Source organism: Centropristis striata, chromosome 1, assembly GCF_030273125.1.
Source record: "Centropristis striata isolate RG_2023a ecotype Rhode Island chromosome 1, C.striata_1.0, whole genome shotgun sequence".
Classification (NCBI taxonomy): Eukaryota; Metazoa; Chordata; class Actinopteri; order Perciformes; family Serranidae; genus Centropristis; species Centropristis striata.
This window is the reverse complement of record NC_081517.1, coordinates 18753521-18766291: the sequence shown is the minus strand read 5'-3', so window position 1 is coordinate 18766291 and position 12771 is coordinate 18753521. Positions and strand designations below refer to the sequence as shown.

General features: G+C 39.6%; 1 protein-coding gene across 1 annotated transcript; it reads right to left on the bottom strand.

The window, feature by feature from the left end:
• Positions 1 to 1189: 1189 nt before the first annotated feature.
• LOC131977624 (beta-1,3-N-acetylglucosaminyltransferase lunatic fringe-like) lies at positions 1190 to 11781 on the bottom strand. The gene is made up of 8 exons (XM_059341021.1): positions 11322 to 11781; positions 4866 to 4914; positions 3946 to 4048; positions 3713 to 3866; positions 3442 to 3527; positions 3186 to 3345; positions 3002 to 3087; positions 1190 to 1691 (listed from the first exon to the last, which is right to left on the bottom strand). The coding sequence occupies exons 1-8, from the start codon at positions 11685 to 11687 to the stop codon at positions 1625 to 1627; spliced, it is 1071 nt and encodes a 356-aa protein (XP_059197004.1). The 5' UTR covers positions 11688 to 11781; the 3' UTR covers positions 1190 to 1624.
• Between the last annotated feature and the right edge of the window lie 990 nt (positions 11782 to 12771).

Here is a 12771-nt window from a genome sequence, read left to right as displayed (position 1 = left end):
CAAGAAAAGAAACAAGCATATTTCCCCATAATGTCAAACTTTTTCCTCATTTTTTCTCTTTTTAAAATATGATGAATTACAAACAGAAGAAATAAAACAGCAAACAGCACCATGACTGTGCTCAGTCATGGTGATATTCTTCAGAGACAAGATAATACTGAACACTAACAACATAAAACTTCATTTAACACTGTTAAAATCCCCCAGGTGTGTTTGTTCCTTCATCTATTCAATGTAGCAGTGGATAATCCACATGGATTAAAACTGGAACAGGCAAAGGGGGGAGGGATTGTATCCAAGTAACATTTTCATTTTTCAGGGCTGAGAAAGTGGAGAGAAAACACTGGAAATGTAGGAGAATGTGAGGAGAAGCAGAACAAGCTACATTAAACAGCTGCAGTTTAGAATCTCTCTGGATGATAATATCAATCTGTCGGCTCTTCTGTTGGTTCGGCACTTTGGTCCAGAGTGAAATATCACAAAAAAACAATTGGACTGAATGTCAATAAACTGGTATTTATGGTTCCTAGAGACTGAAAGCTTTAGTGAGTGTGAGGATCTCTCTTTTCATCCAGCACCACCAACGTGTCCACTTATCCAAACACTACAAGGATCATTCTGTTTTGGCCATAATTTCACACGTTAACAATAAAAGTCTCTCATGTGAATAAGAAAGATCTGGCAATGTGGCAACATCATAAAAAAAAAATTTTGAAGGGTTAAGAACTAGTCAAACTTACTCAGAAGAATAATAAAATCATAAAAATGACAGCGACCTTTACAGAAAACGTCATAGTTCAACTTATTTAAATTATTTTTTTCTTCTGACCTTAGCGCTTCTTCTAGTTTAACATGTTGTATCTTGTTTGTTTAGTCTCTTAAGCTTACAAAAAGTGTAAAAAAGACAATTTTATCATCTATCCGACTGTCTTACTACTCATGTTTCTCGACCTGTCTGAAGTTGTCGTAGCTCTGCCAGGATTTCAGCTCTTACTTTGGTGAGCATAGCTGATAAAAAGAGCTGCAACAGAGCTAAATAAACCTCTAAACCTCAATAAAAAATGTTATGTAAGCAATAAGCTCAATGCACAGCTGAGTCTGAGTGCAGCTGAAGCTAACAAACAAGCTGAAACTGACAGCCGAGTGTGAGAAGGTGCAGCTGATGGAAATATGGAGCAGGTCTGACAGGTTCAGCTCTACATTTGGGGGATAAAAAAGAAGAGGATAAATCCTTTAGATTTGGTAACAACAGGGCTTTTCTCTCGTGCTACCCTAAATATAGCAAAGTTGTCTCAGAATTTTCCATCCATCCAACAATTTTGACCTTAAATCTTCTTCTCTTGTTGCAGTTTTTGGCCTTTTGACACCATATAACACTCAGAGTTCAGGTGTCAAACTAATAAAAACTGTCGTCCCTCATAAAACTACTCAGACTGGTGCTTGATAAGAAGAAAACATTTATGTCCAAATGTTTCTTCACCACTGGGGAGCCAGAAGAGGGCAGCAGTGGGACTCCTCTTTATTCCTGGATGTTTTCAATGATATCCTCCTCTATCAGAGAAAACAGAGTTAAGGCAGACACCAACTTCTTCTTCTCCACCAGTCTGTCTGCGTCTGGATGGCGTTAAAGTGTCCGGGGGCTCGGGCACCAAGCGGTGTCTGGGTACAGCAGACAATGGACCGACCTGAACCTGAGAAAGAGAGGGAAATGAGTGTCACAATGCCTGGAAGCCGCCAACTGGGGATTTCAAAATAAGAATACAATAAGCCGTGTGCATACATTCATACACACACACACACACAATGAACAAAGCCAGGAAGCTTGTCGTAGTAGTAAAACATACACACGACGACAACCTCTTACATAAAGGAGAACACGTTTTAAAGCTTTTCCTCAAACATACTGAGCAGCTGCAGGGCTGCCGAAAAATATTTAAATCGACACAATTAACTATAATTAATTTAATCGTTAATTAACCTTTTCACCTAAAGGTCGACAGGCTTATCTCATTACCTCCAGCTCTCCCTCTCACTCTCTAGGCTCGCTGCCATCAGAGTCTATTGACTAGCTACAGTAATAATGACAATCAGTCCAATTCAATTAGAGTGACTGGAGCAGAAAGCAAAGAAGGGGGAAGAAAGAAGGGAAGCAAATAAAGTAAAAGAAATCCACTTAATGTCAGGAAGGCTAAAGATAAGATTGGTTCGTATTGTTTGTGATGTCAGCAGTGATGTAATGAAGGCTGCCTTTTGTCTTACACTGAGCATCACAGACCACCATTCACAGGATAAAGTTTATTTTTCTTCACAAGCATTTATTCTGTTTAAACAGTTAAAATACAAGTTGGACACTTAGACAGGTGATAATCATAAATAGAGCTGAAATCAATTCATTGGCTAGTTGAGTGACAGAAGCTTTTCTCAATTATTAAGACAAAAATGCAATTTTTTTAATTCCAACTTGTCAACTGTGATGATTTTATCTGTTTTTTAAATTGTCTTGTGTGATGATAAAGTTAATGTCTTAATAATCACACAAAACAAGCAAGTTAATGCCACTATTTGGCTTTTGGAAATTGTGCATTCCACACTATTTTCTGACAATTTATAGACCAAACAAAAAATCTGTTTTTTTTTTACATTTACAGCTGTTATTGAGGTTTTTAAATGATGCTTTGAAAATTTTAAGCATTAAGTTATTAATTATCATTAATTTGAATAAATTGACTCGGCAGATTAAGTGACTCAGTCTTGTTTTATTAATTCACCTTTGCAGTAATTTTCTAAAAAGATTTATGGACAAAAGTAACCATCTCAATCATCACGGTGCCAAAGACCCCAGCAGAGTGAAATTAGTGAGTGAATCTGGGGCTATGGACGAAGTTTCAAACTATTCACTAAAGCCTTAGAATCATCAAATTATAAAATAATCGTCAGTTGCAGCCCTATATGTTATGCTGTTTTTATGCTGTGTCATAAACTGACACACACAGATATTTACCTTGTAGGATCTTCACTTATTGAAAAAGTTCCTTTCAGGTTGACAGTGTTTCTGCTGTTTTCCACCGTTCCGTAGCTGAGAGTCACCTGAAAAGAGGCACGACGACAAAAACACAAGCTGTTTAGACAGTCTGCAGATCTGTGATTCTATTTGTGTATATGCATGTGTGTGTGCATGTGTTTACCTGGTTGTGTATGTCTGACACCAGGCCCAGGTTCTCCAGGTGGGAGTGGAACAACGCCGAGCGGATGAGGCTCACACCGAGCAGCCCCTCCACGATGTAACCAATGGTGCAGTCGTCTGGGAGGCGAATGTGCTCAGCTGTTGCCATGAAAGCTCCATCACTGGGCAGAGAAAGAATTAGAGTGAGAATAAGAAACAGGAGGATTTATGATATAGTTAAATATGTGCTGCAAATGTATCATATAGTGAAGATTTACCTCGCCCAGGGTTTCATCTTGAGAGCGAGGCCTCGGCTCAGACAGAACCCAGCTCCTCCTGTGGCGAACCAGAAACGCACCTGCTTCTGCACAAAACACACACAGGAGAAAAAACAGTGTGAACTTTCTTTTGGCACCTTAAAGAATAAAGCGAGCAACTAACCAGAGACTGAGATCTTGATGCATATATTAGTAATGGAGCAGAGCTGCAGAATACTAATTGGAATCAAAGCTGCTGAAAGTTAAAACCCTCAACCAATTAAAAGTTTACCATGTCAGCTGTTCCGAGCCTCTCCGTGGCCTCTATCGGCCGCTCGAGGCTGGGCCGGCCGATATAAACATCCTGTGTGTGACCGTACTGAGACAGCAGCTTCAGGAGGGAGCCGACGTTCACGTAGTTATCATCATCGACGTGACAGAACCACCTGCGACCAACGAGAGTTAGTGAAAAGGCTCTTTGTGTTTGTTTGGGACAAGTGTTTGCGTGTGCAGAGTGTGTCTTACTTCTTTCCAGAGTTAATAAAAGCGTCATATTCCAGAGACATTTTACAGGAGAGGGCCTGGCGATTGTGGGCCGCTGAGCAGTTGGTGTTGATCAGGTGAGCTCCTGAAGAACAATGACAAACAAATAAAATCAATAACCAACCCTGACAGAGAAATGTTTAGATGTAGAGCTGCACAATTTAACAAAATATTGTTAAAATTGCAATGAGGAATGGTGCAAAATCTAAATCGCAGGAGGTGTAATATGTTTAAAAGGCAAAATATAAGTCACAATACCATTTCAAATTAAGTATTGTGGTGCCGCAAGATGTCCCAGCCTACAAATCAGATGCTACAGACTGTTTTTTGGTAGAGAGCCTTTGAAAAATAATTACACCACATTAATTTGAATAATAAAACTTTTCAATGATAATAATAATAATAATGCAGAAATGCAAAAATTTTGCAAAAAATATAATTCCCTCCAATACATCCTATTGCAATATAAGTCAAAAAAAATCACAAATAGATATTTTTTTTTCCAAATGCAGCTCTTGTTAGAGTTACATTAGGGTAGAAAATATGTATGCCTGGTGAAGAAACCTTGACAAAATATTCATTCCAGAAGCAGGAAAGCTGTTTTTAAAATGAGTCCAATCATAACCAGACTCCTAATAAATGTCCTAATTACACATTTTTGTGCATTGTGTTGCACAATGTGTCTGATAGTGAGAAGAATACCTCATTGAAAGTAAAACAATTCCATGAGTAAGATGAGGAAAGGCCTGTTGATAAGACTGAAATGACTTCCTGCACTTCATGGAAACACAGTTTTGCCCAGTCAGCAGCCTGGTTCCTGCTTTCCTGCTCACAGACTGCAGATAACACCACTGCTACTCAGCGAAACTGCTGCGTGTGTGTGTGTGTGCGCGCGCGCTCACCCATCCTTTTCCTCAGCTTCTCGTCCTCTCCATCAGTGAACACGAACGTCTGTGGAAAACAACACAAACACACACACAGTTCATGTTATTTCAGCGGCCCTCAGTGACCAGCAGGGGAACAAAAACACCATCGTACAGAAGCTCTCACTGCTCCACCATCATTGTTCATGGACGATTGTTTGTGATTTCAGGTGATTCTCCACCTGTTTCCTCGGTCACACACACACTGACATGCACCAACACACACAGCAGCAGCAAGCATTACTAATATTGGAGGGAAGCCAAGACGAAGGTAAGCCCCTTGTCTATCAGCAGCAGAGCAGCTGTGTGTGTGTGTGTGTGTGTTTATGTGATGAGTGATAGGGTTGAGGGTCACTCCGCTGCTCAGGAAGCCGTGTAGACCCCTCAACTTTCCACAGGAAGTGAACACACACCCTGGGTGCACGTGCAAAGCGTGCAGTGTGTGTAAATATTGTCGTGGCTCTGTGATCCAGGACCAAGCATTTGAAATGAAACAGTGACAATGAGGTTAAACTGCTGAATCTCAGCTTTCATTACAGGCTAAAAAAATATTTAAGACACCCTGTGCACAGCAGTGATTCTCACTGTATCATCACTAAACCACAGGAGATAAAAAAGCTCCAGCACACAACAGGATGCTTAAATAGATTTTTATTAACACATGACATTAAAAACAAAGATGTTCATCATGTTGCTTTATCAGATTCACACTGTGCTTAAATGCCATCAGGTGCTGCTCTTTCTTTTTAACGTAAGTTAGTAATAAGGTAGTCTATCTGAGTAGGTTTGAACTTTAAATCTGGGCTGTTTTCATCCATATTATGTGAACAGTTCAGGACTTGTAGAAGGGCTTGGTGATATTATATCTTGACAAAATTATATAAAAATGACTTTGTCTATATTTTTCTATATATTTATGGCCAAACATAAAAGCAACGAGAGGTTATGATGCCTGGAGAGCATGATGTTGGTGATTTGCAGGTCAAACGAAAGTAAAATGTTGACAGCCACGCTAGCTGCAATTAGTCACAGCAATACAAAAATGTATAATTTTTTACATTTTAAATTAGCTTGGGTGTGTTGACAACGTTTTTTCGTGGTTTGTCATAGTGTTGATTATTTTCTCAATATTCATATTATTTTCTGTCAATTTAACCAACCTGGCAACCTTGCAGAAGAAGGCTACACCAGGCTCAGATCAGACCATCAACTGGTAGCAACTCTAAACACTGCGATATAATATTATATTACAGTCGTGTAGCAACATCTTACATGTTCATGTTGGGATGAGAGCAGGCAGACGAGCAGGTCTTTGCAGAGTGACAAAAACACAGAAAAACAGTCGGTATAATAACATCCAAAGCACAAGATTCAATCTCAGTGGTTTCTGTGACATGAGAAATACTTTTAAAACTGTTTAAAAATACAAAAAAAATGCCAAAATACACAGAGCAAGCTATAGGGCCACAACCCAACCTAGTGGAAAAAATTACCTCACAACTTGATGGAAATGTCATTAATTTTGCAGGTATGCAGATGAAAAGGGAAGAGACCATCAAAGTTACTACAATGATTCCTCTGGACACCATGAATGTCTGTACAATGATTCATTATAATCTATCCAATGGTTGTTGAGATATTTCAGTCTGGACTCAACACTCTCATCTCTGGTTGTAAACATGTTAGATAAAGTCTAAAACTGCTGTAAGTGTCCTTGAAGTCTATAAAACTTTTTAACATCAATGCCAAGACGACTCTCGACCTGCAGACCAGCAGATCAATATTTAATGGGTTGCTGCAGTGCAGGCCTGCCAGGACTTCAGCGGGGAAGTTGCCAAGAGTCTCTTTATGTTAGTGCATTATAGTTTTTAGACACTAATTAACTGCAAAGGACTCAAGGCCAAATAAAAAGTATTGACTTATTTTGTCTAAGTTTGTTTTAACTTGTCTGCTGACTTCCGTTCCACTTAAAGATTAGTAAACTATTCTCATGCAACTACACATTGTTTTTTTTTTTTTAAATCAAATTGTGTCAAGTGCTGCAGGACAAGGAGGATAACAAAAAAAGTGTCCTAAAACTTTCTGTGCTCCCCCAGTGAGAAGAAGTCGCTCAGAGAGGTTCCACTCTGCAGCCTTCCTGCCATGCAGCACAAATTCAATAATAAATCTCTGTGTGATCACATCACTGCCTGTTACACAGAGAAAAACATATCTGTGTGTCCAGCCAGCTGTGAGTTTTCGTCAGTCTTGAGTTTTTTTTCCACTCTGAGCCTCTTAAGCCTCAAGAGAGCAGTCAGCTCCTGAGTCTGTTCAAGTGTGTGTGTGTGTGTGTGTGTGCTGGGCCAAGGGGGGTCAGAGTGAAGAGAAAATGTGGATTTGAAGAGGGGGGGTTGGTGGGTAGGCAGGAGTTGAGCTTTACAACACAGGAAACAGTGACAACAACAACAACCGAGGCAGGAGAAAGTGGAGTCTCTCTGTGTGTGTGTGTGTGTGTGTTTACTCTTGTGATCAGACACATTTTTAACTTCCCATGAGAACTCTGGCGAGTTCTCAGGGCATGTGTATGTGTGTGTGTGTGTGTGTGTGTGTGTGTGTGTGTGTGTGTGTGTGTAGGTAACACTGTGAGAAAGTGTGTGTTGCTGAATTTCCATTACTCAGCAATCTCACAGTATAGAGGTGTGTCTGGGAAACAGGTAGAGTTACACACACACACACACACACACCTGACCGTGAGAGCAGATGCAGGAATGCGTCACACACACACACACACACACACACACACACACACACACACGCACACACGCACACACGCACACACGCACACGCACACGCATCAGCTGATTTCCCCAACACAAGCTCTATTTACATATCAACAGTCGCTGTGCAGCATGAGATGAGACTTGAGTGAGTCCTTCCTCCAAACACTGAGGTTTAAATGGAAATCAGAGCGACCGCTGAGCGCTCCACAGTCGTGTCTGCATTCGATTATGAGCTTTGAAGCCGCTGGGTGCAGCTTACCACAGCGCCATGTGTTTTACAGCAACAGATTCATCTTTGACTCACTCACCGCCGTGATTCAGACCAAAAAGCTGTCTGTTCGTACCGTTTGATCTCAAATATTTATCTGTGAGGCTCAAAAACTCCCTCTTCCCAAATCCAGTAGTCATGTTACAGCTCCCCCAGATCACAGGACTGCTGCTTTAATTACAAGGGAAAGATGTTTTCTAATATGATCAGTGGAAAAAAGATCAGGATACAGAGATGAAATGATCAGTCGATTAATCCAAAATTAACTGACAACTATTTTCCCCCAATTGATTTATCCTTTTTAGTCATTTTAGAGCAAAAATCTGAGTTTCCAGCTTCCTCCAGTACAGTGACATTTGGAAAATCATAATTCAATCACAATTTAAGCAAATAATGGAGCAATGAATCAAAAATTTAAAATTGTATAAATTGCAGACCCATTCAGATCATTCACTTCAGTTAAAGAAACAATGGCTCAATAGAAAATACTAAAGTATACAAAAAAGCCCATCATTACAAAAAAGTACTTGAGTAAACACAAACTGAAGGTTAAGCAAATGTTTAAGTACTCAGGCTAAAGAACAGCTCCTTTCGGTGTTAAATTACTGGTTTCGGTTTAGAATTAAGGTCTAAGAGGTAGTTTACTGTTGGACCTGGTCCAGGTGGAGGATTATCTCGACTTCTTTCAGCAGATGTTTGCATATAAAATCTCTAGCAAAAATAACAAGTAACCAAAGCTGTCTTATAACTCTAGTGTAGTATAAATAAATGACTCTATGTCACTCTTACATGCACAGTATGAAATTTCTGCCATTAGTGGTCTCTCAATCAATATAATAACAAAAAACAGACTGATTATGTCATGAGGTACTCGGGATCATGGTTGTTGTCTTTATTGTTAAACAGCCACCACTGCCAATGAAAATCTATCTGGAGTGACTAAAGACAGAAATAATGAAAATGAACAAGTTAATGTGTTTTTTGTGATACAGCATTGATTTTCATTAAAGAGATGCAATGTTTACGACAGAATTAGACTCTATTTGTGGTGGTAGCTGAGCTGGGGAGCCTGTTAATAACACCGGTAGTAATTCAGCGAATACAATCCCCAGCTCAGGTGGATCTGATCCCAGACTGCCCAGACTTCTCGCCGGATCATCAAACTTGTTACTGTTACTGTCATTAGTGCTGCTGCTGCCCATCAGCCTGCTGTGAACCCTGGTGCTGGGGTGTGCCCTGGCTAAACCTGACTGTATCTCCAAAGGCCAACCACCTAACTTGGCATTAAATGTGTCAACTAACCGTGCAGCTGGTGCAACATTATGCAGCTGATTCAATCGTGGGGTAGCCTAGTGCTGCAATCTGTGATTTTCGGTGTTTTATACGCATGCTAAACTTAACTTTACTGAATGTGCTAACTTGGTGACTGGTACTCACAAGGTTGTGAAGCGGATTGATATTGAAATATTTCAATAAATTAGGTTTCTACGGGAAAACTGTGTTGAGAATAATATGTATATAATGTGTATATAATGTATGTATACATATTTTTTATATTCTTAATCCTGTTTTCTATATCTATGTGTCTTTATCTTGGGCTGCTGTGACAACTACATTTCCACACTGCAGGATAATAAAAGTCTTATCTTATCTTAAAATGGCAGAAATTAATGAAAAATCGATGCTGTTTAGCACAGAAAAAAACGATATCACTGTTACCGTGTATAATTCTGTGACATTGTATGTTTTACTCTCTGACGTATCAGCTAGAGTTGCCAGTCAGTGACAGTCAGAGCAACCAGGGGGGTTAAAGGTTATATGACGCCATTGACCAGTGACCAGATGAAACAGACTGTTACCTCGAATAAAATTACGATTACTAGTCTATGCATTTAAATTTTTTTGGAAACAGGTAACAGGACCAGTGGTTTTTGACATTTTAATCTGCAAATGTTAGATATTACACCTTTAAATGTAGTGGAATAAAAGCAGAAAGGCTATAAAAGTACAAAATTGTACTTTTATTTTGTTACTTTCCACCTCTGAAACAGCAAAGCACTCTGAAATGTAACTTTATTTATTTCAAAGCCATGACATTAAGTGTTTAAAGCTGGTTTGCATAATGCAGACTACAGTGAGTCTGAACTATGACAATAGTGAACAATAGTTTTGTTGTATTGGCAGCCTTTAAACAAATCTGCATCTCACTGAGACAGCCTAATGAAACCCAGGGTCTATTCAGTATGCTCTCTCCTCTTTATGTGCCCCGGTTGTATGATGTCAACACGTTAGCAGCAGTGTGGTCGCCCGTTAACCCTCAGATCTCCCTCTCATGCATTACAAAGGCTTCTATCTCTGTTTTACAATTCACCAGCAGGCTGGATCAAAGAGCCAGCGGACCTGGTCACATGTCAGGGGGTTTATAACCACTTTGCAATTGCAGGAGGAGATGAGGGAAACTTTTACTATACAACTTCCCTTCATATAGGAAGTATTTATACAGGATCACACTTTGCGTGGGGTCAGATGATGGCCTCCTGAGCTCTGATGTTAAAGTAAATGTTCCTTCATGTGACGCTCCACCAGCTGACAGATAACACAACATCAGATCACAATATCTTACAAGCAGTGGTGGAATATAACTAGTAACTGTAGGTTTACTTAAGTACATTTTAGGTACTTTTACTAACTTGAGTATTTCCATTTCATGTAATTTTATACTTCTACTCCACTACATTTTGAGGCAAATATTGTACTTTTTACTCCACTACATTTAGCTGCCAACTTGAGTTACTTTTCAGGTCGAGATTTAACACAAAAAAACATGATAAATTTAAAGTAATTAGACATTTTCTATTAAATTAAACCTCATAACAATTTATGCAGCTACAATGAGCCCAACCTTGTGAAAATTAAAACTCTGCTTATATGACTAATAATAATAATCCAAAACACATGTAGAATACATAAAACAATCTGAGTGGGGTCATTCTGCATAACAAGTATTATTACTTTTGATACTTTAAGTTCATTTTGATGCTGACCTTTTTTTACTTTTAGGAGTAATTCTGCAGTATGTGGTATTAGTACTTTTATTTAAGTGAGGGATCTGAATACTTCTTCCACCAGTTTACAAGTAAATTCAAAGTAATATTTTGGTAAGCTTTTTTTATTTTCTTAATGTTTGACAAGGAATTACACAAAAATGAGTAAAGAATAATGATTATTCACTTTCTGAATGGGTTGGATCCACATTAACACAGCATATTGCAGTCTAACAGCTGCAAAAGCCATGTTCAACTCATGTTTTTGTACATTGATGAAGTTAAATTCCCATTTCTCTGAATCATAGTGGAGAATTCAGCTGACTTGTTTCCAAGTGAAAGGTATCAGGTGACCTCCACTCACCTGTTGCGTGTTCCTGGAGATCCAGGTGTCCAGCAGCAGCTCCAGTCTCTGCCGGTGATACCTCCCGGTGGTTTTCACCGCTATGAACAGGTCTGCCGGGGAGAGATGCTCCACTGGCCCCGGCGGAGCGCTCCTCCGCGGTGGGTCGGCTATCGCTCGCCTCTCCCGGGTTAGTTTCCGGAAATACGCCGAGAAAACTTTTCCGCTCGTTGAAGCTGGAGGCTCCACCGGGTCTCCGCTGCTCGGCTGTCCGACGGTGACGACCAGCATCCCGGTCACGAGCAGACAGGTGACCGCGGCGGCAACAACGCGAGGTCCCACTGCGGAGCTGAAGGTGCTCTTTGATCCGCCGCTTTGTTTCCACATTGTGACACTGTTTTCAGGGACACAAAATAATTCTCTATTATTTACAACATGTTTATGGTGCAGACACAAGTCAGAGCCGCTCTGTCAGCCTCGATCAGTGGGTGACCTCCCGCTGTGTGACTCGCTGCTTTATTTCTCCGTGAAGTTATAAACTCCTCTCGTGGGCTGAGCCGAGCCTTCATCAACCAATGGCCGGTTTGAGCGCTCGGTGTGGGCGGGGCTAACCAGCCAAAGAGGCGGCGGAGTCTCCGGATGAACATCCACATGGCAGATTTACTCCTGCAAACAAGCAAAGTTATTTATTTAGATACTTTCAAAACAGCTGTTATAAAGTGATTCACATAAAAAAGAAATAACATGTAATTGTTTCCTGTTAAACAAAACAGATTTAATTAAAAACGTTGCTAGTCCTTTGTGACATATTTTCACAATGTAGTATTTTGTACAAAAACAACACATTCCACCTCTGAAACTAGAAGATGTTACCTTTCAAAAGAGGAAGTTATTGTCTGTGTGCCTCTGCATACCGGTCAAGTTGTAGTTTACATCCATGTCTGTCCAGGCCAGTGGTGGAATGTAACTAAGTACATGTGGTCAAGTACTCAAGAACATTTTTGAGGTAAATATACTTTACTTGAGTATTTCCATTTTATGTAACTTCTACTTCACTACATTTTGAGGCAAATATTGGACTTTTTACTCCACTACATTCAGTACACAGCTTTAGTGACTAGTTACTTTTCAGGTCAAGACTTAATATGAAAAACAGGTGATCAATACTAAATGGTTTTGCATTATTGGTAATCAAATCACAATATGTATGAAGTAGTTAAAATGAAACTTACCTGGACAGCAGTAAAATGCTGCTTACAAACATGCATTATTACAAATTATCTAATGGTATATTTGTAACATATATAACAAGCTGGGTGGTTCGATTCTGCATAATAACTACTTTAATTTAAGTACTTTTACTTGCAGTTAAGAAATTTTACAGTGTGGTATTAATACTTTTACTTTAGTGAAGGATCTGAATACTTTTACAACCACTGGTCCAGGCTCATATGTAGCCGTGACAGTTGAC